The sequence below is a fragment of the Daphnia pulex genome, chromosome 4 (assembly GCF_021134715.1).
Source record: "Daphnia pulex isolate KAP4 chromosome 4, ASM2113471v1".
Taxonomy (NCBI): domain Eukaryota; kingdom Metazoa; phylum Arthropoda; class Branchiopoda; order Diplostraca; family Daphniidae; genus Daphnia; species Daphnia pulex.
This window is the reverse complement of record NC_060020.1, coordinates 997,279-1,024,849: the sequence shown is the minus strand read 5'-3', so window position 1 is coordinate 1,024,849 and position 27,571 is coordinate 997,279. Positions and strand designations below refer to the sequence as shown.

The following is a 27,571-nucleotide window of genomic DNA, read 5'->3' as shown; positions in this document are numbered from 1 at the left end:
TTTATTTCTATGGTTTGATTTTTGGAAAAATGAATAAATCAGTTTCTTCTTCGACTAGCTATCGATTCGTGAATACAAGAGGATCACGACAGGCTTTGAGGTTATGTACGGAATGAGAGGCCGTACTCGTAATAATAATTCTTCCGCGCTGGGTGATGCTTTCATTCTTATTCGCTCTGCAATAATAACCGTGACGATCTCCGAGCAGTTGTGTGCTGTGCGACGATGGCAACCGCCAACAACTTTAGCCATCGAGCGCGTCTATATCCTACCAGCGCCAACATAAACCCATCAAAAGACGAGGAATGATGTGCAGCAGAAAAGACATTATTACATTGCGCTGCTGCTGCGTAGAGAGACTATATTTCATAGACATCTTTTTATTACATAATATATACTCCCGCGTGCGTATAAGAGCTAGGGCGCGCGTGTGTACACTAAGTCCTCTCTTATATATGATATGCTGTTGTTGTTATGTTTATATTCATTCGTTATATAAATCAGGTGGGGGATCATCGCGTGGCCGCTCAGCTGCTGCCGGGGCTCCCGCCGTTGAGCGCCAACTTTCAAATGTATGAAAATGCAAATATTCCATCGGATCTGGCAGCATTCAAATATAACTAATACGGGAAACGGTTTTCCCTGTTGGGCCTTTCGACTCACATGTCACTGTCTCTCTCTCAATGGGTTGGGGCTTATTGGAAGAAGAAGAAGAAGACGAAAACAAAAAAGTATTACATAGATGATGAAAAAGGAAAGTTGCGTTATAAGTTGATCAGCTTCCACTTCTTCTTTCCCATCCATTGAGTTTTTGCATAAAAGAATATAAAGGCTTCTTGCTGCTAGAGAGAAGTTGAGCTCTCTTTGGGCACCAAACAACTTCAACTTGTTCTATTATATTGGATGGACGATAGGGAATAAAAAGGAAATCTCTCGAACGAACGAACGAACGGAAAGATGATAGGAATTGGAATCCGAGCGGAATATGTGTGTGTGTGTTATGTACATATCTGGTGCTCGCGTGATCAAAGCATACAACTCCTTGTTCTAAAGACTCTCTTCTTCTATCCGGAGAAGAAGAAAGGACTCTCTCTAGTTCCTTCATCTTTCTCCTATTTAAACTGCTGTCGAACTCTCTCGCTCATGTCGAATAATAAGCCGAGACCGCGGTTTGGGTTGTTTAGCCTATTTCAAAATTCTCCCCCAAAATGAAATGCTGAATTTTAATGATGCTAAGACGACTGCAGCTATAGCTAGTCAACCGAAACTTTTATATTGCGCTCCGATTTCTGTTAATATCCCGGAAAAACGTGAAACAAAAAAGGCAACTCCGTTTATTACAGAGCAGAAACCTATTTAGAGACCAAGTAGATATCCAGTTGAGCGACTGGGAATTGATGAAATCCGATCGGAAAAATAAAAAGCCCGGCGGCTATAGCTATAGCTCTAGGATATGATGGCGGGCCGGCTCTGATGGAAAAATATAAGACGGGCAGGCGATGACGTTCAAACATGAGCCAAAAAAAGTTTTTCTTTTTTTCATTTCATTCAAGAGGGGCGTGCACTTACGTCTAGAGTCTCTCTCTCTGTGCTGCTGCTCTCTTATAATACGACACGTAACTTGAAGCCCATCGTCGTGGTGGTAGGTCTCTGCGCTGCACAGTGTTGTTGACTGGACCCTTTTGAGAGATGATTGTTCCATCCTGGACGGCTGTTTACTGCTGCTGCTGGTCCTGGGTCCTCTGGGGGCTGTTGACACGATATGGCGTTACGGTGTCGAGTTTAAACTTGAAGTCTTTCCAAGCGTTTGATAGCCGATACACACAGTTCAGAGTAAAACCCCCACCGCCTTTTTGTGGGGGGTAGTCACTAGTTTTTTACTGAAGAATTTTCTCCCCCTCCTTCGAGCTCTTTTAAGAACATCACCCACAGAAATTTATTTGTTTCACAGGGGCAGCATCGTACATTTTTTAAAAAGAAAATTTGAAAGGATATCCCGTTGCGGGAGGATTTGGGGATATTTACCCCCCTCTCGTGAGAGAGAGGCTCTTCTATTCCCTGGCCGAAGACATAAAAGACGAATGAAGTCTTCATTAACTGCAATGACGTCAATAAGAACTTTTTCCCTTTTCTTTTCTTTTATATTTTGGATGTAGCCAACATTCATCATTGGTTGATTTGAATCGCGCGCGGTTTATTCAGACACACACTTTTTGCCAAAAGGAGCGAATGGAGATACATAAAAGACTCGTTTCTCTTGGAGAACTAACAATGAATAGACATTGTGACGCAAAGACAAGAGAGAAAAGAGCACGGGGTTCTCCCTCATTTCTCAAATGAAGCAACGGCATCGTCTCTCAGACTCTAAAACCCCCCGCGAGAGATATATAAGAGCGCGCAGAGCTTCTATCCGGATATAGGAGGAAAGATATTTTATAATTACGCATCAGAAATGTGTGCGGCTGACTGCAGCCGCCGCCGCCGCCGTCTCTTATTCCCAAAAAGTGTTGGGAATATATAGGCGCTATATACACCTCAATGCCTCGCCCATTAATTAAGAACCCCGCTGATTAAAATCTTTTGAAATTTATTTCTTTTATTTCTTCTAACGATTTTTTATTTTATTTTTTTAAATTTATTCCTTCTCTCTCTCTGGTTTTTAGTTCTTTTAAGTTGCCATTCACGCCAATCCTGTCGCGCTTCAGATTTCCGGAAAAGGATTTCGATACATCCATCAGTTTTAACATCAATTTTCGTCCTAGTATTCAAATTAGTTTGGGTTGATTTTCTGTCTTATCGTCGAGTGCTGTGGAATGAGAGAGAGAGCCGAGTCGACTGTTATTCCAGTTTCATTTTGAAGACTCTTGTTCAGAAGTGGCATGCAGCACAGCAGCAGCAGCAGCGCAGGATATCCGCTATTTCTTCGTCTTGAGAGCCTCGCTCTCGTCTGTGTGTACAGACTATCTGCTGCTCTGAAAAATTTGTGCGAGAGTGAAAGTGTAAACTGCTATTATTATTATTACGACGAGAAGATGCCAGCAAGAGGCGCTGCCACTCACACAACCCATCAGGTTTATGCGTATCGATCGCTCTCTGTTGGATGTGTGCATGTTAAGTTCGTTGGGTTGCGCTACAAGGTATAGCAGAGTTTTAAAAAAATAAATAAAATAATCGAATCAAAATAACCGCAACGAAATAGGGTCCCATTTCGGACATGTTTATATAAGATCTTTGGCCAAAGCAATTTGATAACTATCGACGCATATAAACATGAAAAAGAAGAAATCCACCTAGATTTATTTTTCAACGAGTTACATGCAAATGTTGACTGTTGTTTTCCCAACCGTGAAAATAAGGCAATGGCGTCCAATCAAATGGAGAGTCGGATATATTACCTTCTCGACCTGCTCTACCCTCCAAATAGCAAATACAGCTTTGCAGTTTAATACAAATCATATAATCAATAAGCGTTTGATATTGATCTATTTTCTTATCTGCTGTACTATTGTTTATAAATACATATATATTGGGAATTTCCCAGTCAAGCATCGCTCTTGTCTCTCTATCGAATCGAATGTACACATACGACACACAAGAGCAAAGCGACAACGTCTCTTTTGTTCTTCGCCTTCTTATAGTGCTGACTGCTGCTGGTGATGTTGCGCTGTGTAGTAAATAGAAAGTTGAATAAGGCGATTGAAAACCGCGCGGGCCGTGATGACGCGATTGGAAAAAAATAAAAATAAAAAAAAGTAAACAAAAAAAAGATGAAAGGCGAGCGCATTTATTCGGTCACGCCGGCCTTTTCATGCAAATTCCGATAAAACACGACAGCACAGCATTCTCCCGGCTCTTATTCTTTTTTTGTTGGGCTGCTGCTGGGCGGATAGATCATGTCTATATAGAAAGTCGCCGACGAATCAGATGATGACTAGACGCGAGTGAGCCAGCCGTGTGTTTAGTGATCAAGTGGGAGGAGGAGGATGGCAAACAAAAAACAAAAAGAAATTATAGATCGGCTCTCCTATAGACACGAAAACAAATACATCCACTATATATGCCTTGAATAGTACGTGCAGTCGTTTCATGGGCTGCCGATGAGAAGCGGCACGATAGATAGATTCAACACAACTATATAGAGACCCTCTTCTGTGATGTATAATGCACGTATATGCTATACACTAAGGGAAAAGTTGTCGGGATAACAACAAATAAAATAGAAGCGCACGAGAAAACACCAAAGTTAACTTTCCTCTTTTGTTCTTGTTGCGCTACTCATCCGCAGACTATCCGCATGAACGTCGTTTGGCCGCTTGGATATTCTCGCCCAGCATCAGATATTTCCAGGGAATCCACGGTACGTTTATTATCGGGAAAATATAAAACTTTTCTGGTTATATAAATACACGCGGGAATCGCAATCATCATTTCGGCTTCAGTCAAGGATTATTCCCGCAGCTCAACCCCGGATGTACATAAATAGAACGTCGAGAGATGAGCGCTGTGTGTCAACAATTACGATCCTCGAGGGGGAGGACTCGGTTATATTATTCCTTGTCGTTCGGTTGATTCGTTTTTATATATCTTCCACTTGACTAACCTAGCTCCTTCTTCTATCGTATTTATATATCCATTGGTATATAAGAAAAATCAACACGTGTGGATAGTACAACATCATAAAAAGAAATAAAGGCGATAGTAGGTAGTACTATATTTATACTGCAGTTAGAATTTAGATAGAGCCTCCGATTTTTATGTAGTGTACTAGGAATACAAGAAAATATAAGGTTTTTCTTATTTTTTTACTCCGGAGTCAAAAATATTAAAAAAGAGGTCGACATTGCTGGTGCTACCGCTGGGGGGTGGGGTCGAGTCTATTTTCTTTTTGGTATTTCGAGTGAAAAGAAGTCGAAGAAGAAGTGTGAAGGTGGCAAACGAGCCGAGAGAGAGAGAGAGTCCAAATGGGAGGGAGGTTTTTTTGTGTTGTCTGTTTTGAAAGTCTCTCCTTATGTTATGGGGGGAGGAAAGAAGAAGAAGGGGCCAGCAGCAAGGAAGGACGCGGACGTCGGTTGTTATGTACCGCTGGTAAATGTGGTAGAAAGAGAGGCAGCACGCATTGACCTTCCCTTCCACCTCCCTCTGGCACCTTCTTCTTATATTTTTGTTCCTTTTTTCTTTTCTGCTCTTCTGCGTTCCTTCCTTATTTAATCACCTCTTTGCCATCTAATCTCCCGCTGGAGATCACACAGAGACTCTCTATAGACACACCACCAGAAGCAAAAGAAAAAAGGTCCCCCCTCTTCTTCTTCTTAGACTATTCTCTTCTTTTTGGCTTGTCGTCTTTTTTCTCTTCTCTTTTGCCCTCTGGTAGATATCGCCTAGCCTTTTTTCTTCTTCTTCTTCTTCTTCTTCCTTTCGTAGTTTTTCCTTTTGATTATATGAAGAGCCTAGCGCACCGGCAGGCGCAGAGACGAGGTACGTCGGAGAGCCAAAGGGCCAACGTCACACACATAGTATACAAAACGGGTTTATTTTCCATCTTAAAAAGACATGGCCTCTGCTATCCCTCAGGTTACCCCCCCATGCCAGCCCCCCCTCCCAACTCTTCATACATTTGTCTATGTGTTGCTGCTGCTGCTGGTTGGGTTCTTTCCATTCAAAACCTTTGGTATTCATCGTCTTGTTTTTCCTTCTTCTTCTTCTTCTTCCTTCTATTCATTCGACTCTTTTCTATCCCTCATTCTCTCACGAAATGTTTTGAAAAGGAGAGGATACTATAGCACACGTATATAAGGGGGAGAGAGCAGAACAGAATTTTTACCTTTATTATTATCATTATTATTAAATTCTTATAAGCTCTTCTCTTTCTATTTTCCTACTCTCTCTCCACGGTTCTATTCAGACAAAACAGACAGTATGTGTGTGTGTGTGTCTGGGGCTCTCTCTTGACTGTGTGGTTGGCCATCTCAGGCCCAGTCATGTCTTCTCATCCATACATATGAAGTTGACCTTCTTGCTATAGACCTTCATTCTTCTTTCCCAAGCTTTTCTTATTCGGGTTGCCATGGTTACCATTTATTTGTGGCTCTCCAAAGCGACAACGACAACCTATTAGAAAAGGGGAGGCATATCAAAATGAGCTCTTGGAAATACTCCTGTGCTCCTGATTTTACCAGGGAAAAGGAAAAAACTGGACACGAAATAATAGCCCAGGCTCTCCGGCGGTATACGTACACAGACAACAACAACAAATTTCCAAGATACAACCCAGCGGGCATGGGGATGGACAATGTACAGCACGTTTCTGCATATTGAATAATATATAAATCCGAATATGGTCATTCACTTTCCCATCTGAAATGCATTAGATGAGAAGAAAAAATAACCTGCCATCCTGCTGCTAGCTAGCTAGCTATCACCCCACTCTCTTTTGCATTTGTAGATATCACGTCACATGTTTTCTTGTATAGTTATCCCTTTTTTCTTTATTTGTTATGTGAGGGCTGGATATGTTTATATATACGCTGCTGTGGGTGTGTCCAATGTGTCATGTCCAATACCCATATAAAGCCTATCATACCATATATGCTATTGTGTAGCTATACTCTGACTAGCTGGATGGATGGATGGATATAGACCCGAGACGGGCGGTCGATTCAAATCCAGATTGACGAGATTTAGTTTTAGGAAATAAATGAAATAAAAGTTCGTTTTTTGGTGTGATCTGCCTGGATACATGTGCCAAAAAAAAAATAAAATGTAAACTTTTGGATATTTTTTTGAACAGTTCAAATCAAACAATGGCCTTCTAACAAACAAATCGGACAAATATTTATTTTTCCTCCGCAGCGATGATTTCGCACGAGAAATTCCCAATAGAAATTGAAAAAGGTTTGATTCAAATACCTTTTTTAAACAAAAAAAAATAAATCTCTGGAAGAAAATTGTTTTTGGCTGACCGATGGAAAAGCAAAAGAATAAAGTTCAATATAATCGCCATGGGTATACGCATCAGCCGGTCACTCGGAATAATAACTCTTTTCTTCTTTTTTAGTCCGTCCCTTTCATCTCTCTGACACTTTTTTTTCCCCCACGTACAGAATATACATGTATAGGCCTATATAGTAGTGTACACGTCTATAAACTATCCATCCAATTTCACCGTTGCCCCCCGAAAAGATTCTCCCTTTTCTCCCAAGAAAACTTATTTTCCATTTTTTTCCTTTTCTTCCAATTTCAGACTTTCTTTCTAATATACGAAAGATCCCCCATTTTGAACTGCAACAACAAAAAGTATTATAAAAAAAAGTAAGAAAATCATATCTCGTGTAGAAACGGAAACGGTGTAGTTTTTACGCTGAAAAGTTGGTGCGAATTTGGCTTGACGACGAGTATATCTATCCCCACTTTGCTGCTACTGCGTTGGCTTGACTCGCCCTGTATTTTCAAATGGTTCCAAGAAGATTTTGTTCAGTTGTTTGGCCTCCGGCTCTCCCTACACACACACACTTGTTCTCATCATCCGCCCGTTTTCGACTCGCTCTCACTCTTCCTCAGAGACTTGCCGGAGAAAGAGCTCACGTTTCTTTCTCGGCTTCATCTTATTATTTTCGTGCTAAAGTGCTTTGATGACACGAAAAAACAAAATTAGACAATTTTCATCATTTCGTGTTTGTCGTCTGCGGGTTATCCCCCCCTGCAAGAAGTGAGGAACCACGTGCCGTCACGAATTTCCTTCTTACCAGCCAAAGTGAATTTCGTCTGGCGAACATAAAAGACAAACTGGTTTTTTCGATGAGAATGGACGCATTGCAATCCGTGTCGTAACAACAACAAAAGAAATTGGTCTGCATATTTCGGTGAATCAAAGGAAACCAACAAACAAAAAACAAGATTGGACAAATATTTGCGCGGGAATAGCACAGCTGCACTGGCAAAAGTATTAAACAGGATGTGAGACAGCGTGATGTGACAATTCCCATATATTTCTTCCACACCACTCGCCCGAGTTACGATTCACCAATTAACGAAGAATTCCCTCCGTTCAACTGTTTTCATTTTCGACCGTAAAAGTCGTTTGTGCATTCATTGGTGTCGATGTGTGTGGTGTTGATTTAGCCAGTCAACCATCAGTGTGTGAAACCAACCAATTCAATTGTAGAACTCTCTGAGCTATCATCTCGTATAAAGAAGAAGAAGAACAAGTGAAATGGGGAATGCACGAGAAATCCGGCGGAACAATGAAACGGCCCTGGGTCCGGCACCGTCCGAACCACCTGCTCTACCTCCACGACCTCTGGTCGAGACTATCCCCAACAACACCCGAGTCATCGAAAACCAAGATGCAGGTAACAAACTAAAAATCAAATTCTTTTCTTTTCTATTCCTCTGGCGATGAAAAGTGAAATTTCCTACCCCCATCCAAACACACGAAAAGCATTTTAAGGTCTTCCTGTTTTAAAAAAAAAGTCTTCTCATCAACTCACGCCGGTTATAATATAAGAACGTCATTAAATTCTTTTGGGGGGGTGCTCATATCCTCGACACGACGACGTGCGTATTGTTCTATTCCGGTAAATGAATATCCTTTTTTTTTCTTTCTTTTCAAAAAAACGGGGTGGTGCTGCGTGAGGGTGTGTACTATACCCAGCGTGAGCGCACGACTATATAAGAAACATCCGCATATATGTAATCGCACGCGGACCCTATAATAGTATACTGCGACTATGAGACTGAGGGGGGTTGGTTGGTATTTCTGCGTGTGACGTCTGATGAGCGTGAAGAATTGAAGACGCCCTGACGAATTCAAAAGGTAAATGAGGTCACGTCTGTAACCCTCCCCCCCTCCTCATTTGATTTTTTCGCTCCACCAAATCTCTTGCACCCACGACCGCCCCAGAAAACAAACTAACGAAAATCACCACAGCCTAGCTCGTTCATTCCGTTTGAAACCAAAAAAAGAAAAATCTGTTGAAAAATCTTATTTTAGTTTAGAAAAGGCCAGCAGCTGGCAAAGTTCCACTCTATTCCTCTGTCGAGTTGAAGAAAAAAAAACCCAACCGAAAAATAAGAAGAAATACATATATCTCTTTTCTCACGCCATTTGGTTCCGTGTTGGAGAGTGAACGACGTGGGGCGAAAGCAAAGAAGATAGAAAAAAAAAAAGAGATTGGAAAGATTTGGACGAGAACGAGAGTCTGACTGGGAAGAATAAATAAAGAAGTATAAAATGTATAAAAGAAGAAGACTATAAGGGAAAAAAGCGAAAACCTGCCGAAGGGGGAAATATTATAACCAGAAAATTCCACCCGAAAAAAATGATGATGATGATGATGATTCCAGTTTTAGCTAGAACTGTGTGAATGTGTGTGATTTAGTTCTCTCAGACTACGACTTGTCGGTTGTAACAAGTTATATATGGTGGATATGGTGCGTCACGCAGCTCTGGCTGATGTTCGATGCGATGACTTGGTCATTCGTCACCGTCGTTTCTCGTCGTTCAATCGCCCCGGTCCCGCGTGTGCGCGCTCGACCGTGTTGCCCAGTCGTTTTTCTCCTTTCGTTCACGACGTTATTATATTCCAATGAACAAATCACGCTCCAGCAGCAACGGCCGGCCGCCTCTATTTCAGACGTGGTTGAACGTCTGATGATGGGAAATTTTTTCTTTCCTTTAAATCGTCGTCCCGCAATAGTGCTCGCGGGATCTATTTATTTTTTATTTTTTTTGTTTCGTTCAGAAAACCGACCGGACGAACTAATCGCGTCGTCATTTCAAACTCTCCGACGACCGAAACCAAAAATTTTTTTAAAAAATTTTGGCGCCCAAGAAAATATTTTTTGATTCTTCTAAAACGAATAAGAAAAATGAGTTTTTTGATCGCTGAACGAAAAAATTTAGCAACTCGGATGGTGTTGCTACTAAACACGCACGTCAAGATGGAAACTGCAGATTGCGGGAGGGGTGTTATATAGAGTTCTATCTCTCTCTTGTTCGGGAACGGCACCGTTGGGAGCAGCCGAGTTTCGTGTCTCCGATCATTTGTATTTTATTTTTTCCCGGTCTCTTGGTCTTCACTTGGGTCCGTTAATTGAGCGCAGTCATGGAACGGCAGCCATGACATGTCCCCAGTGACGCTGACAAATCTTCCCGCAGTGAGAGCAGAGAGAGAGAGTGGCTTTTTTGGTCAGACCAAGGACTTTTATTTTTGAGTGCGGTGTGTATAGTACATTAACAACGGAAAAGGAACACACATTATACACAAGTCCTCCATCAGATAACAACCAGGTAGAGATTAAGGAAAAAAGTTTAGTTCTCTTTTTTGTTGGTTGATCAAAGAGTTAGCTTCATTATATTACGTGGCACATGTCGCAATATGCTAATATGATGAGTCTCTCTCACCTCTGAACTCTGCTGGAAAGACGATAACGAGCTCTCTTGTGGCGCGTTAGATTCTTCATTCTTTGGCTCAATATGGGAATGAGTATAAACCTCCTCCTCTGACTGTATATGGTCTGGATTCATCACCAGAACTCATCTTTTCTCTCTCTTGTATGTGATGTTACATGGGCCTCATCAATTTTTTCCATTTTTCTTCTATTCACAGCGTCGAACAACAACTGCAATCCTTGCAGCAAAAAATACGTCATGCTCTGTGCCGCTTGCGGCGGACTGGCCATCATCCTGGGCAGCCTCTTTGCCGTCCTCTACGTCGTCCTCCGATCCTACACCTCGTCGTTGCACTACTTTGAGACGGTGCCCTCCTACGTCGCTTCCGTCTCGGTAAATAACATTTTTCTACTACAATATTTAAAACTTGAGCAGTTGGAATTTAATGAATTTTTACATTTTTCGTATTTTAAAAAAACAGCTGATCATCACTGGACTGCTGATGCTCTGCTTCGGTTGGCGACGAAACCGCTTCGGATATCTGGTAATTTCGACCTTGCCTCGTCTCTCCAAGCGAAAATGAATTCCCTTATATTTATTACCTTATTTGGTCGCTCCATTCCGTCCACATGAGTTGAATTTCCATCTGATCTCATTTGACCGGTCTCACCGGGGGGAGCAGCTCTCTCAGACAGACAAAAAAGATAAAAGTTGGGGGGGTTTCACATCTTTTGTTGCTTATCGACCAACCACCACCAAAAACAGGACTCACTCTCTCTAAACCATTTTTGCCATTTTCTCATCTTTTTCAAAAGCGTTTGCAAGAGATGGAAGAAAATGAAACGTGTATGCGCCAATGATTTCCTTTTCGTTTTCTTTTTTTTTCGGGCGATCCTCCCCCGTCGCGTTCGACGCTCTCACTCGAATTGAATGGAACGCGGGAAAGGTAGGGCAGTTTCTTCGGTACGAAGGCAAGAATAGTTGAGCGCTAAAAAAAACCTTCCAGCCAAAAAAGAAACAGCCAACAAAGCAACAACAACACACACGACCGTCTTTAACCCACGTCCAAAAAGATACGTCGGTTGATTATCGGCAATTTATGCGTGACCAACTTTTCATTCCCGCCGGGGGTGAACTCGTCGAGAGTCTCTCTCGCGTCTCTATAAGCTCTGCTGCTGCTGCTCGTCGAGGTTAACCATAAAACTCTCCAGTCGTCCTCTCTCTCTCTCCTTTTAAAAATAAATAAAATAGCAACAAAACTGCACACACACACACACAAATAAAAACATGTTCCATGTTCGTTCGGAGATCGTGAGTCTTGCCTTGATTTTCTTCTTTCTGGTTTTTTGTTCGGGGGAGTTTTTGCAAGAATCGTTTTTCATTTATTTTCAAGGTATTCAACTAAGGTATTTATTTTTTACCGACTACTCAATTGAACGTTGAAGAAGAATTGAAAGTTTTGAAATGAATTGATGCAGACGGAAAGGTCGAACGTAACTCTGAATAGAAAATTCGAACGAAATGAACTTCTTTTTTAAAAAACAAAGTCCATGAGAAACGGGGGAAACAGCCTAGCACAGGGAAACATTTAGATATAAATCGTGTATAGTTTGCCTTCTTCGTATATTATTTGTTTCGCATGACCTTAGCGCAGCAGGAATTTGTGTGTGTGTTGACAAAATATGTGAATTTTCAAGCTCCCAGTTCACACGCCACTTCGGGGTTGGCCTTTTTCTTAACTTCTTTTTTTTTAAGTTTAGCTCCTGGTTTTTTTTTCCCTTTTTCCTGCATGTCTAATATAGGTGTGGTGTGACCTTTGTTCACACACAGACAGAAAAAGGTGGTGGGTATCCGGTTCTTCTATTAGTCCCGAAATACTCGCACAGACTTCCTTCGTGCTGGCACCCCGACAACTTCTTCTTCTTCTTTCTCTAAAATTTTTATTCTCCATCATCATTAGAGACTAGTATACGGCCAAGAGACTCCCCCGGCTTTTTTGTGTGTCTTTGACAGTTAATTCCATTTCCCATCATCATCATCGATCTGTGCATGGGGGTCGCCCTCAATTTTCCTCATCTCTCTAATATCTAGCAGCAGAGACAAATTTTAAGGATCCATGAGCTCGTCGAATGTATAAGCTCACAAACTTCTATTCTAAAAGCTCTGCAGTCGTTGACTTTCCCGGAAGAGGATGAACAGAAGTTATTGTTGAATAGTTAAACATGGAAGTTTATATTTAGACTAGACTTAGCTGCATGGGCTTGTACAGCAGCATTATTTCATATATCCCATGTGAGATCCTTTCAATATTTTAAGAGCTGCCTATCAAAAGCCAGAAGAATACTCAAAATCGTGGGTGGTGTATTAGGGCCAAAAGTTTCAGGGGGGGGATGGCAAATATGTCAAAGTGGCAAAACAAAATTCGACGACCATATGCCCATAAGTGCATTGTTGTTTTGATGAACGGGCGGAAACGGGCAACCATATACGTATATTCATCGCCGAAAAAAAGAAATAACAGAGTTTTTTCCAAGTGAAAAGATATGATAAGCGGGAATGTATGCGCAAGTCCCACAATTTTCAAATGATTGAACTGATGCGAGCGAATTACATGACTAAGAAAACAACTATTTTTCTCTTCCTTTTGCCGATCTTGTTGTTTATTTATTTTTTCTCTTTTTTTATTATTTTCTCCCCTCCCCTTCTGCGTGTGTGTGGTCGGACACGGTTCGTATAGGTGAAATTATGCGGGGCGTGCTGCCTAGTGTGCGCCGTTGTGTGCGTCGTCATCACCGTGACGACGACGGTGGTGCATATGAATCGGCTGCAGACGCTGCGTGAGTGCGTCTACAATGCCCGCGGCCGCTCGTGTACCTGTTTCACAGGTTCGTCCAGTGGAATAGGAGGAGGAGGAGTTGCCAATGTCAACGGCCAGCAACAACCGGCCGGAATCGTTCCTATCATCGATCCGACTCACGATCAAGGTAAATTGTAAAATATATACAAATAAAAATTTGAATCCTTCTTCTTCTTTCCTTCTTCCGTTATTTGTTGGATGTTTCAGAAGACGAAAAAAGAAAGAGAAACTGAGAAACAGACAGGTGACGTAGATGAATCGGATAAAATGAACCAAGAGAAAGAATGGGGAGAAGACTAAATTTGATGTTTTTCCTCTTATTTCCTGCCCGTTCTTTTTAGCTTCTTCTCACTCGTCAAATATCAAAACTATTTCTTTTTAAAAAATTAGTTTTTATTTTATTCAACCGTCGAGCGCGTCGGCGGTTGTTGTTGTTGTTTTATAAGCGGCGCGCACAATCGATCGCTCGTTCATCCGACGGTTTCGTTGCGGATCTCTGGTTTCAAGGTTTCCAGTCGTTTGGGTTGAAACAAAAAAAGAAAAAAACGAGTCACGGTTGTTACAGGTTGAAATGCCCATTCACTTTGAAATTGTCTTGACGTTCATTTTCTCTTTCCTTGATCACCAACTCAACTAGAAACACCATTCTATCTCTCCATCATGAGCGACGAAAAATGAATTTCATTTTTCCTTGTAAAATTTCCTTTCATCATCAGCATGCAAATGACAATGAAAACGAGATTTATACTTTTTTTCTCTCGCCAAATTATTATTATTTTTAAAAAATAACGAAAAACAAAAAACAATTTTTTTTTCTCTTCTCCCCCTCAAACGATATTATAACGCAGGTAGCGCCAAGTATATCTTCGCCGACACGCCAGACTGCGAAGTCGTTCACGGTGCCCTGTACGCCTGCCTGCGGGCCCTCTTTGGACTTTCGGTCATCGGCATCTTGGTCTCTTTATTCTCCGGAATGCTGGTCTACCAACTCCTCGGGTAAGTTTCTTGATATCATCGCTAAAAGAGACTAAAGAGAGAATGGAAAAATATTATTATATCTGGGCTTCTCTTTTCCCTGGTATAGACTGTTGTTGTTGTTGTTGTCTAAACTATTCAAAAGACACGAAATTTAATGAGAAGATGTCAGAAAAATGTGGTCGACGATTTCCTCTCGGCGGATGTTGAGACATTAATGGTCGGAATCAAGTTTTCTGATGAGAAACAAGTAAGAGATATGAAATGGAATAGTTGAGATAACAATAGAGTCTTTTCTGGTAACCAGCGACTACCAAAAGTTGAACAACAACAACAAATATTTTGAAATTTAAATGGCAAGAAAATGTGTGGGGTGGTGAATTTGACGTGTCGACTATATTTTGAATGATGGATGCATCCGATTTGGCCTTAATCCTTGTCGACTTATTCTTTTGTTGTTGTTGTTGTTTTTCTTCTCTCTCCCTCCAAACCCATGACAGGCACGAACGGAAGAAAATGTATTGGGAACAGCTGGAACTGAGAAGCCGCGCCCTATTCCGGCGCCATCATCCTCCGCCATGCTGCGGTTGTTGTCAGGACTGTCGCTTCGCTCCGGCCTCCAATAACCCGATGCTGGCCTGGCCAGCCTGGGACGTCCTGGATGACAGGTAATTCGTCAATATCTTCCATTTTTCCTTCTCTTCTCTTCTCTCCTGCTCACTCATCCGCCTACCCGTTCACTATACTCATTCGTACACGAGTCGCTATTCCGCTGCTGTCTATCCCTTTTTTCACCCTTTTTTGTTTCCCGATTGTTTTGACGGATGGCCGTCCCATTTTGGAACACTTGGGACCCCCTTTCCGTGTATATACAATGGGTGGGGGAATGATGCGGATGCGGGCCCGCACCTTGAACATTTCTTTCCTTATATAGCGCCTCTACTATCCAGTCTCTATACACCTCTTGATATCCTATTGATTCCCTATAGCTGGATTATTGTCTCGTGAATGGTCCCAGCCATTTGGTTGTTGTTTACCAAAAAAAGCCAGAGAACAATTCAGCCATTTAATGGAGAGTCAGAAAAAGAAAAAAAAGATGTCGTCATGAATCGTGGAGAAAACACACACGCCAGGGTTACAAGGTAGCAGCAGCAGCAGCAGCTCTGTTTTGAATTGAGGCTAGCAGGATGCTGCATGGTGTACCTGCGTGTGCTCATTACACTCCCTCCTGCATCATCATCTTCTCCCAGACTCCCGACGTGACCGAGCTGAGGAGAAGATCATCTCTGCCCGTGAATGTGTGACCCACATGGTAATAAACCCAACAGCAACAACAACAACCAAAAAGAAGAAGAAGATTAGGGTCTCTCGGCAAACGCCTGCCGGTGATGATTGTTTTGCTTGGGTTGGTTTTCTAGCGAGTCTGGGACAACTCAGTTCTTCTTTTATTTTTTCCATTGTATAAATATATTATATTTCCATCCTCGCAGGCATTTCCCAGTTCTAAAATTACACTTCTTTTTTTCTTATAGGCCGCTGGATGACGTGTTAGCCCCAAAGACAAACGGCGTAGTTCCTAAACAATTTTTTTATCTGATTCAGAATTTTTTTAATATTTGAAAAGAAGCTGAGCAAAATGCGGAAGTGGGGAACAAGAAAAAAGCTCGTGCTCTTATGAATGGTGTCTGTTGGCAGCAGGGAGGCTGAAGAAAAAGTCCCAAGCGAGTATAACTATAAGAATGGAGATTCAGCAGCCCCCAAAAGTCAAAGAAAGAGCGGAGAAGATTGGTTTAGCTCTACACACACGTGTATAATGTGTATAAAAATACACCTATACATAGCAGCCCAAAAGAAAAGATTCTTCGACGTAAAGAATGTTTTTGAACTGGAAAATCGGGGCGCGTTGGCTTGAAGGGACCAGTGATGGAACTTTTCTTTGTGTTTGCGGCCAAGCGTTCTTGTTCCATTCCGTGTGTGGAATGGGGATGGCTATCGTCGACGGTGATGAATTTGCTTCGCGATGCTCTTTCGTGATGAGCTGCGCTGCTGGTCTTTTTCCCTTCAGCTAAGAGGGCCCCGTGTGTCCGTTATGACGGTTTCAAAGACGGGCAAATACCGAATGAGCCAATCTATAGAGGGCATCGCACCAGCAACGACTCGACAGTTGCTGCTGATGCCCTTGGGTCGCCATTTTCTTTTAAAAAACTCGGCTTGATAATGTACGCACGAAAGATCCTGACAGACACGCGTGGAATATTTGTGTGTGTAGGTTTTAGGGTGTGTACAACACACATGCTGTAGAGTGCTACTACGGTCAACGATGACAGTCAAGTGAAAACCTCATCGAGAAATTTTGTTTATAGAAAAAGAAAAGGACGCGATGGATGGAATTATCCTTCCGTTTTTATTGGCCTTTTTTCTTTTGTTTTGTGGTCGCCGTGTGTCCGCCGGCTGGTGCGCGCTCTTTTATTAGCGATTAGTTTATTACTTTGGTTTTATTATGCACCTTTTTTTTATTTATTTTTATTCCGTGAGTTTCTCTCTCACGGCTAGAAAAAAGTTGGGACTGCTGCGTGCCAGCAGGGGAATAAAGAATCGACCGCATCGTTTTTGGGAATGGTGGCAATCAGTTCTGTCGACGAGGATATTTTAGCCAGTTGTAATGTTGTTGTTGTTGTTGTTGTGCTGGCCACCGTGAAATAGACGAGTCGCCAAAAAGAAGAGTACAAAACAGAACCTGCTGGACGTGCTTCCGCTGATGAATTGCGCCATATTAACTGTCTACTCATTTTCTTAAGACTCTCTCTCTCTCCCCCCTGACATTCTTTTCCCGTACTCCCGCAACTATTTACATGTTGAAAGATAATGACGAGTTTTCGGTCTGGCATGTAAAAAAGAAATATCATTAACTCTTATATCTGTATAATTACCTAGTCGTTACTGGAGTCTTCACGGCGGCAACTTGTACTCTCCCGGACCGTGTGCCAACGGGACGGGCGGCGCCAGCGGACAGATCAGCTGCGGTGGACAGGCGCACGGCGTCAACTCGGCAAATGGAAATTGCCCAGCTCACCGACGGCCAACCGGCAATCCCGGATGGAACTGGCTACCCTGGCGTCCGTCTGTTTCGGATAGCAGCGACGTCAGCAGCACCGTGCGGACCAGGTATAGTACTTACTTACATTTTCATTAGTCGAGCGGTTTTCTCTGGTTTATTGGCTGGAAATTAACATTTTTCATTTTACGATACCAACAGAAGGACAGCGAATGACCCTGGACCCGTCATGATAGGGCCAGATGATCATTACGGCTTCCCATTGAGCAGCAATGGCAGCAATTACCGCTCGCCGCTGGCTTTGACGAATGCTGCTGGAGGAGGAGTAGCCGGGCCGGAGAGAGTGGCCGGATGGGGTCCTCCGCCGCCGTATTCCAGGGGCAGTACTAGCGAATTGGGCTCCATATCTGCATCGACCCCCATAGGAAGCCTTTCACCGGCTCATCGCAGCCCCGTCTCCACCAAAGACCAGCACATCGGACTGGGCTCTTCGCCAACGGCCAGCAGCAGTGCCGTCGGAGGAGGAGGAAGTAAAGACAGTTCGCTGAGAAAGGATCACAGGGCCGCCCCAGGTTTCCCTGTGAACTTACCGTCACGCCAGCAGCAGCAGCAGCAAAATAAAAGTATGGCCTCTGGTGTCCATCCTTCCCCAGTCAGCCGGATGAATATGGATCCGCGCCGGATGCCGTGGAGTCCGCAGACGGCTGGTATCAATCCGTCCGTCATCTCTAGCGGTCCGCCGCTGTTGACAGCCAGAAATCTTCCAGCGGCTCACCAAACAGGATCGCCATCTGGTATGTGTTGTGCAACTTGTTTTCCGAGCTAATGCACAGCTGTAACTTGTTGGTAGCTATATTTCATTTGTTTTATTTTTCTTTCTTCCCCCCTCCGGCCTGTGTTAAATACCGGTTTCCAGGTAGAAGAGATATGAGCAGCGGTAAATTGGTACCGGAATCTGAACTCTATTTCGCTGATACATCCTCGTATGCCGTCTCGGTGAACCACGACAGCAGCAACTCGTCTGCCATGTATGAGGAAATTCACGGTCACCGATACGACAAAATCCAGCGCCCCGTTGCCAAAGTCACAAGTATCCGTAGCGGCGGCAAGCCCTGCCAGAGATCCAGTTGGGACGGACAGAATCAACGGCCCCCACCCGGTGTCCACTTGGCTGGAGCTGGAGGGCAGCCACGATCGCGACACAGCGCTGACACTGTCAGCAAGGAGAAAATGTTCTCGCCCATCGTCGTGCCCAAGTTCATCAACTGCACCAACACCAACGGCCAGCAGTCGTCGCACTGGGTGCCGCCAGGTCAGCCAGACATGACCGCCGATACCTGTTCATTCGTTCCTTATCGTCGAGCGGCCGTTGTGCCGTCTGGCGGCAGCAGCAACGTCAGCGATGCCCGTTTCGCCGAAGGAGAAGTCTACGAAAACGTCACCAACTTGGATTTCGACGAGAAGAAACCGCGCACCCTCTCGCCCGACGAAGAAGTGGCCATTCTGACCAGCCAGTTTCACGGAACTATCCCCACGGAAATGGAAGTGGAGTCGACTCAGATGGATTCGGAATCGGAAGACAACGATTCCGTTATGAGGGCCGTCAATGTGTAAAATAAAAATCACCATAAGTTACCTAATCTATAATATTATTTCACTATTTACCGTGCTGTGTGTTGTATGGAGCAGTGCCATTGTATATTAATATACTGTAACTGTACTTGCGCGTGTGTGTTTGGCTTTTATTTCTGTTTTCTCTTGTCTCGGCAGATTCACAAATGATACACCTTGAAAAACACAATGGACTTGGGAGAACTTTATTACGCATCATGCCGTGGCATTGGAATGTTTTCTCAGAGGCACGTGTCTGCCAACTGTTTCACTTCGGTGGGAAGATTGGGATACTTGGAGAGAGCAGCTGTTAACTGCTCTGACGTGATGAGAATATGGTAAACAACAAATTCTTTCTGAACCTTCGAGCAAGAAACCCCCTCAACGGGCCGGATCAGCTCCAAAGTCTACAAAAGGAAAATTAAGTAGCATGTTGTTCATTTTCCGCCATCAAATTATTACGTTAAAAAGCTGGGCAAACTTTTTTTGTTATTTACCTCGAGGTGTTCCATTGCCTTCATCGCGATTTGCCGGTCGAATTTCTGCATCGAACTGCTTTTCATTTGCTTGGTATACTCGTAAAAGGCCATTTCGTAATTGCAAGGTTCACCAAAGTAAATTTTATCCAAGTATTTCATGCAGAGTAACTATAAATGAACGAGTTCAAGGAGGAATCAATATAATGTATACAAGTTGGCCAAAATAAAAACGTTTTCATTTTATGATGCTTAGCTAGGCAATATGCGAAATTTCTCTTTTACTATACTCACCAACTGCAGTTCGAGGACAGATAAGCCCTGGAGTTGTAATGTTTTGCAATCCGTAGTTTGAGACTCGATGGCGCTGACAATGTCCTTGGATGAGAGGAAAGGATGATTCTTGCCCAGGCGACATACTGCCACCAGCTTTAAGTGCGTAAAATTCAAGAATAATACGGGTACGTTATTGGCGTTCCTTATTCTGATAACAGTCAAGTGCAGGCTGCTATCTACACGATAATAATAAGTACCAATATGTTTTGCAGAAGACGGAGTTTCGGATTGAGGTTGAATAGTTTCTTGAGTGTGCCTTCGACTAATGGATCTTGTGCAAGATCCTTAATAGACTTGTCCCAGCTGCGAACGTATATGGGTTTTAATCCGGGAGGAGCACGCACCAACTGAAGTAAATTGACAAACGTTTCCGTGTATCTCGTGAAATCAGGTTTCACAAACAAATAAATTTGTCGATGAGAGAACCTAGACCTCACTCTCTTTTCAAACAAAGAAATGGCATCCATTCTACATGTCAATCCAATGACAGCCATTGGCGCCTAAATGCGATAAGATGAGATTATGTTATTGTAAATGTTGAAAAGTGAGGAAAGAGAGAATATGCGAATGAAGCTTTATACTTGAGCAGATTGGCAAACATCAAATAGATTGTATAATAAAGTTTGATTTTTATGCTGACAAAACTGATCAAATTCGTCCATTATAAAAATGATGGATTTTGCTTTTTTCCTGTCAGCCATCTTCAAGGAATTCAGAAGAAAATTTAGATTCTCTAGAAGAAAAAGGGAAATATTCAAATAACCTTTATAAAAGAAGCAAAAATCTAAACTGTTACAATTTACCTGAAAATGAGCCAAATGCTCTGCCAGCTGCTTCCTCCTCTAAAAATAGCTAAAAAGAGATGTCACAATAAATTTAAAAAATTGTCAGGAGGGTCATTACAAACAAAACTGAAAGAAAGTTACTTGGCGAGTGATTTCTTGAATGGCTATCCGATCATCAGTTTGGAAGAAGCCATGCAACTTAATGACAACATAATCTTTCTCAAAGTCACAGACAGCTTCCAGTTCAGCCAGCACACTGTTGATCAACTACAAATTTAACAAATTATTAAGCTGCATCAATCATTTAAAAGGAGTATAGGTGCTTACCAAGGTTTTCCCACTTCCTCTCGGTCCAATTAGGAGAGCTGAATTGTTTTCTCCATTTTGCACCGTGCTTTTAAGTAAATTAAAAACGTAATTCTTGTGTTCTAAAAATTCATCAGGAACTGAAATACTAGAATGATTGTTAAAAACCATTCGTTCTAATAGAATATTACGACAAATATCAGTGCAAGATGCCATTATCGTATCACGTACTGGATTTTGAATCGTGCAGACGATGTTTGACTGAAAAAGGGCGCGCAAACTGACACATAAACATTGTGCTGTCAAAATATGTTTGTTTGTTGTTACAAGGTGGCAGCACAATGTAATCTCTCTAGATTTTCAAATTACTTAACAAATCACAAGAAAACCAAACTCACACAAAAAAACAAACAAGTCAGTTATTCATAGCATTTTCGTGTGACGTGAACTGTATGTATATACGCATATGAAATACTTTGTTAACGCAGTTGGTTTTAAATCTTTTAAACCGTCTTGCCCATCGGTTCCACAGATTATATTCGAAGGCTTGTGTATTGTACGTAAAATCGTATCTGATCGATATCTCATAGTTTAGCTTATTTCTGAAATTGGTGAATCATATGTATAAGTGATTAAGACACCGAATGTATACTTAGGTATCTAATTTGGCCCATATGATAAATGAGTGAACCGCAGCAGGGGGATTAAGGTACAAAATAATTAAGGTCTCCGCTCTCCACGCCCGCGGTGAGTGGTAAATTGACAAAATATTTGGCACAACTTGCACTAAGAAAAAAAAAGTTGAGCCAGCCTGTGGAGTGTTACTTGTTTGACTTAGCTTGTTATCCTGAAGATAAAATTATTTTGAGTTGTTACACAGATTTCCTGGTAGGCAAAAGAACTAGAAAACAAACACTTTGATGATCGAAAACTTCATATTTGGTATGGAATGTGAAAAGGACAATCGAGGTACCGTTCGAACAGTAGGTGATTTCCGATTTGGGTGGAGCCGTTGTCTTTTCTCTGCATAACTAGTTTCAAGGTCCGTGTTATGACCAAATCAAGTTGCATCATTTTTCCATTTAATTTGGATAACCATAAAGTCACAGATGCTCCTGTCACTAAATCCTGGATTGTGTATTCAGCAGTGACTGTATGCCGGTGAAACGTGATCGTATATGGTTCGATCAGTTGATAAATTGGTGACGTAAATGCCGACGGGAAAAACAAAGTAAATTATTTCTTTTTTTTCTGTAGAATGGCTGAGCTGCCACATTCCTTATGGGTGCGTTTCTGTCAGTCTGCTGAAAAATCGCAAATTAATTATTTGCGCGCAAAGTAGAACAAGATTAAAGTCACATTTATTTCTGCCACTTGAAAGATCCCATTTTTGGTTATTGGTGAACCTGAGTCCTGAGATAGAATTTCTTCGTATAAATAGGTTGATACAAAAATATGCTGTTGGTGCAACCGCATTTTTTTTCTTCTTGACATATGTAAGAAAAGAATTCCCAGGTTTTGTAAATGAGATCGCGGATGCAAAAAAATGTTACAACGCAACAAATATTTGCTACCTTGGGGCGATTCAAATTATTGCTCCGCCCTGATCAGGGCGTTGGCCAGTCGTTAAAGTATACTAAAATGAATAACATCAAAGATTTAGCAATTTTTGTGCTAATCGACACAAAATCTCGCACCTTAAAACAAAGTGAAGATAATAGTATTTCATCGTTAAAAAATCAATAAATCTACCAGCAAATAATTTAGAATAGATTTTGAAATATTCCGTGGAACAATTCTTCAGATTTCCTCGATTTTTTTTTTTTTTGTGTGGTTTATTTTTATTTGATGTTATTTCTATTTTTTGCACCACTGTGTTTTCCGGCACATAAATTTTTTGAAGCGATTATTGAACTCCAAAAGTGATTCTGCTTAATCGAAACGAAATCGTGCTGGCATTTCGGACTCCCGAGTCCATGTCTCCCTCCCCCTTTCGACAAACATTTTTGTTGTGTGATTACATTCTTTTCCTGGTTTTTATAGTTGCACAGTGTATATATAGACCCAGAACCAGATTCAGAATTCTTATATTTTTTTCTAGCTGCAGATAGTATTCTATATATTTACTTAAGCATGTAAGCGTCTTGCATTATTCGACTCCCTGGGGATAACCCTGTATAATAACAGTTCAGCGATCCTTTATTTCCTTATTCGTACTTTAAAAAAAAGACCTAATTTGCGACGCATCATTAACGAATAATTTCTACTTGGATTTTTTACTTTCCTTCGGCACATAATTTTTTTGATTACAAGATTTTAATGCTTCGGTCAAAAGTTCAGATATTGTTTGCGATGACTTGGAAGATTCCAATCGATTTCATTTCTAAAGAGGAAGTTCACATTTTTGTAAACACTAAACAGACTCTGGCAAAACGTGAATCGGTCTCCAGCGACTTGAGTAATACTTGAAGTCTTGACTAACGGTGAATAAAAAAAACTCAGACCAACGAGACCAGAAAAAAAAACAAACAATCAATTCGCTGCCATAGGGCTTAGATTTATATTACAAAGAAGTCAGAAAGAAGTTGTCTTTTTTTCTTATAAATTCCAGCAAAAAATCGTCTAGAAGCTTACACGAGCACCTGTGCTGGTTCTAACTTTTTGTTTCTGCTTTTAAATAGTGAGCTGCTGAGGAATACCGAGAAAAAGCTGGAGAACGGAGGCGGGCAGAATCACTTCCAGGCAAGAAAAACCTGAGACCTTAAAAAGACCAGTGTGCATGCATAGCAATCCGGTTTTTTCTTCCACCTTTCTTCGTCAAGACCCCCTCTTTTTTCATTCGTTTGAACTCGAATCAAAAGAAAAAAAGAAGAAGCCTACCTTGTTTTTTGTTTTTTGTCTCTTGCCGAGGCCAAGCAAGAGGATCCAATGGAAATCGATGGGCGGGGTTGAGCAGGATTCGTATTAACCTAGATATATTCTGCCCACAATGCAGGAGCCACGCTACCTCCTATGCGCGTGTCGTTTTGCAGGTTTTCCGCGTCGACCAAATCTCACTCGACAAGTCTTTTCCTCGTGTACACATGCATGCAGAAGCGATACACAGCGCACCTTGCTCAGTCTGGGCGATGTTCTATCCAACGACACAAGTGCACACTGCAGCAGTGCAACTGGCCGTCGTTGATGATGGGCAGTTTGATATAGAATTTTAGTGTTTGTATTACAACAGGTGTTTGCTATGGTCGCCTAGTTCGTTTACAGAGGCCTACCCTCCCAAGTCCGAACTCATTTTTCCCCCCAGCTAGTGTTTATATCCTTGGGCAACGATTGAAAAGATATAATAGCCTTCCACTATAACCACAACACACATCGAGAATCAACCCCATAAGATGGTCGCCACAGCGCTTGTTTTCAAAGTTTGGGTTTTATCGGGACTTGTTTGTCTTTCTCAACTGACCTCCACTTGTGCAAGTGCCCCTTCTTTGACATCCGATCTACAGTCGACCAACTTCAATGGCACGCAAGGTGAGTGTTTATGCAGTGTTTATGATGCAATGTTGAATTGAAAAGCTGTTATCTCACTGGGACATTATAACGTTGTTTGATTGCACAACTCATTTCCCAATAACAAATTCGTATTCCAGGGCACCCAGTGGATGGGGGAAAGGTGACTAAATCTACGTCTGAATCTTCTAAGAATGATTCTGTCACTGTGATGAAGACATGGCGCTCAAGGTTCGACCGTATGACGCAGACGAGTCGCAAACTAAACGCCAAATCGCTAGTTAGCCCGCAGTTAACCTTGGACAAAATCTATCTTTTCATCGACACGGTGAATGACATAATGAATGGAAAAACCGGCGATACCAAGTTTAACAGAATGGTGAAGACATACGGCGTACTTTATACTTCACCGGGTAAGTAGAACTGAATACATAGACAATGACGTCAATAATAACCAGTTTGCTTTCATTTAACAACTCTACCGCACACGGTATAGTGCATTAGTAACGAATGATTAATGACTAATGAGAAACGGAAGAAGTTTTTGAATGTCATACAACTCTAAATAGAAATCAGATTTCTAATTTGATCGTTTTTTTTTCCCCGCAGGCGTTGTAGCTCTGAATAATTTCTTAAATATGTGGGTCAGTCTGTGGACCGTCATCGATGCCGTAGCAAACATCGTTCGCGCTTACGAAACCCGGTTTTTAAATACATTTAATGAAAATCAACCACCAGAACCCAACCCTTTAGAAGATTTGCAAGCTTCACTGGACGATGCCAACAATAACATTGCAGCAGTATCGGATCTCTTCCAAACCTTAGCTCGGATGGGGGAAATTGGTGATACCGAAAATCTTGACGACGGAGAAGCGCAAATCCTGAAACGGACGTTACAGCAAGACTCACTGCAAGAAGAGGATGACGACACCGAAAACAATCGCGCTGCTGCACATTATGAAAACAGTACACAGGAGAGAAAAGATCCCGTTTACTTCAAAGGACCAGAAGTAAATATTCCACAGGACCATGTACCGCGTGAGTCACAACTCGAAACAAATCGTCACTTATTTAGTCCAGCCAAATTTGGTAGTGATTCGGCAAATAATCGTCAGAATCTTTACTCAACTACAGAGAGAAATGCACATTTAAATCCCGTTAGCGATTCTCGACAAATCCAGCGTTTTTCCGTGAAAAGCGATCCCGATAACCGAATAAATCGCCGCCAAACGTCGGTACATGAATCGACCTCTAAGTCGACCGGTACGTACCCTTCTAATCTTGAATTGCATCGAGCCTTTGGTGATAGAAACGCGCATAGTCCCACTAGAAGCAAGCGCTCTTTTTTAGACTATGATTTTGGCATCGATAGATTTGTTTATGTCATGAGGAAAATGAACAACGTTTTAAACTCCAACACCAACAACAGGCAGCTCAACAGATTCACTTCGTCGTTCAACAATCTTTTCGCTTCTGACGGCTTGACGGCTTTCAATACGTTTTACACTTTATTGGCTAGCTTCTGGACCGTCGTCGACGCCGTCACCAACATTTTCCGATTCAACGAAGCTCGTATTAGGGATGTAGTTCAACGGAACCAAGATCAAAATAGACCTGATCCACTGGCGGACTTGCAGGCTGAATTGGATGATACCAATGCAAATTTGGAAGAAGTTGCCGAACTTGTTACTACCTTAGATCAAGCAGCTGCCAGACTGGAAACTGTAACCGGTGACGAGTTTGATCGAAGCGGCGTTAAAAATAATAAAAAGAAGAAGAAGAAGAAGAAGAAGAAGTCTAAGAAACACGGCAGTCGCCGGAGGAAACCTTCACTTCAAACTACTCCGCAACCAACTCGTCACCCCTACTATCCAGTGACTCACGGAAGTTACTCCGTAACGCGAGATAATTCATTTTCAACTCATCCTCCAATCCAACCAACATCAAGTGACAGATGGAAACCCATTTACGGTAATTGGTCCCCAATTATCCCCCAATCATCCGCTGAATCAAATCGCAACATTTATCATTATCCGGCAGTTAGCTATGCCAGCCAAATTTCAAACAGCCAAAACAATAATCCCCTCCCATCGAGTACAACATACAGCTATTTCAGTCCAGCAAACAATGCTGTCGGCCGAACGAATTCCCAGCCACCTTCGATCGCAGAAAATCGATACGCAATCAACTACGATAACCGTATGAGCAATCTCCAGCAATCTTCTCCCGAAATAAACCGCCCCACCTATCCCGCTAGCAACGATGACCATGCCAAATACAACAGTTGGGTGGGTCTCCACCGTTCAACAGCCAGCGGCCAACGATACAGGAAGGCTAGCGCCATCGTTCAACCGAGAAGAAAGTAATAATTGCGCTTTTACAGTACCTATACTGAATTTCTCACGAACATGGGAAGCTGTAAAACGCAACAGAAGATGATATAGTTACCTGTTGTTCAAAAGTCTCCCTATTTTGATGTTTCCTATATTGAAGTTTATTACTTGTTGATAAATGTTGCAGTCCTATTATTTAGTGTGAATTCATTTTTTCGATTGCAAGATAAAGGCGAACGTCCATATGAACGGTATATTGATACATATACACGTTTACTATATTTCATATTGTGTGTGTTTAACTATTCACCGTACAGTTATTTGTTAACGCTATCTGTTTGTTGTGATCCTTGAATGAAAACCGTAGAAAGAAACATGAGTAAAATTTTTTAAGCCATCAAAGTTTTGTCGCACTTTATTTATCCCTCATCATCTGTAAGTATACTATTTATTCTAAAAATAATTCTCTAACTCAGGAATAGTACAAAAAAAGGAGGATTAAATTGCAATTACTCCCGGGACTATAATAATGCCAGAATCGCTGCCCTTATCGTGATAGTGCCCTTAACGATAGTTTATTATTTGCAACAATTTCCGTGGTTTTTTCGTGCCCTCAGCTAGGTTTACTTGATAATTTTTTTGGAACTGGCAGTTCTGACCTTGGAAATCCCCTTGTGACCGGAAAGTCCAATACGTTTGCTCCGCAAGAAGTGAATGACCTAATTGATTCGCGCGCACTATATTCTTCGTCTCGTCACGGGAACAGGTTCCACTACAAACCTGTAAGAATTGCTAACTGGTTCCTCTAAATTCGACGAAATCTCTAGCACAGAATTTTTTTATGGTCTGAGATATGGTTTCAATATTTTCTTTTACTATTGGCTTTAGATTGACAGTTAGATCATTAAAAACTGACGACTAATCAACAATTTATTACAAAATA

At 41.9% G+C, this 27,571-nt stretch overlaps 3 protein-coding genes across 4 annotated transcripts; 2 read left to right on the top strand and 1 right to left on the bottom strand.

Annotated features, from left to right (window-relative positions):
• Positions 1 to 7,468: 7,468 nt before the first annotated feature.
• On the top strand, positions 7,469 to 19,001 carry LOC124192631. The gene is made up of 9 exons (XM_046586036.1): positions 7,469 to 8,348; positions 10,608 to 10,783; positions 10,872 to 10,934; positions 13,128 to 13,374; positions 14,096 to 14,243; positions 14,723 to 14,890; positions 17,157 to 17,387; positions 17,479 to 18,071; positions 18,194 to 19,001. Exons 1-9 carry the CDS (start codon positions 8,210 to 8,212, stop codon positions 18,889 to 18,891), a joined length of 2,463 nt encoding a protein of 820 aa, XP_046441992.1. The 5' UTR covers positions 7,469 to 8,209; the 3' UTR covers positions 18,892 to 19,001.
• Positions 19,002 to 19,005: 4 nt separating this feature from the next.
• LOC124192634 (origin recognition complex subunit 4-like) lies at positions 19,006 to 21,064 on the bottom strand. The gene is made up of 8 exons (XM_046586039.1): positions 20,813 to 21,064; positions 20,627 to 20,752; positions 20,504 to 20,552; positions 20,282 to 20,433; positions 19,898 to 20,200; positions 19,659 to 19,793; positions 19,386 to 19,535; positions 19,006 to 19,295 (listed from the first exon to the last, which is right to left on the bottom strand). Exons 1-8 carry the CDS (start codon positions 21,005 to 21,007, stop codon positions 19,131 to 19,133), a joined length of 1,275 nt encoding a protein of 424 aa, XP_046441995.1. The 5' UTR covers positions 21,008 to 21,064; the 3' UTR covers positions 19,006 to 19,130.
• A 154-nt stretch (positions 21,065 to 21,218) lies between these two features.
• Positions 21,219 to 27,030, top strand: LOC124192633. 2 transcript variants are annotated; one of them, XM_046586038.1, is made up of 4 exons: positions 21,219 to 21,347; positions 23,473 to 24,316; positions 24,436 to 24,708; positions 24,905 to 27,030. In XM_046586038.1, the coding sequence occupies exons 2-4, from the start codon at positions 24,181 to 24,183 to the stop codon at positions 26,659 to 26,661; spliced, it is 2,166 nt and encodes a 721-aa protein (XP_046441994.1). In that variant the 5' UTR covers positions 21,219 to 21,347; positions 23,473 to 24,180; the 3' UTR covers positions 26,662 to 27,030. The 2 variants fall into 2 exon arrangements, with proteins under 2 accessions (XP_046441994.1, XP_046441993.1); XM_046586037.1 differs by lacking the exon at positions 21,219 to 21,347 and having other exon boundaries at positions 22,565 to 24,316.
• Positions 27,031 to 27,571: the final 541 nt, after the last annotated feature.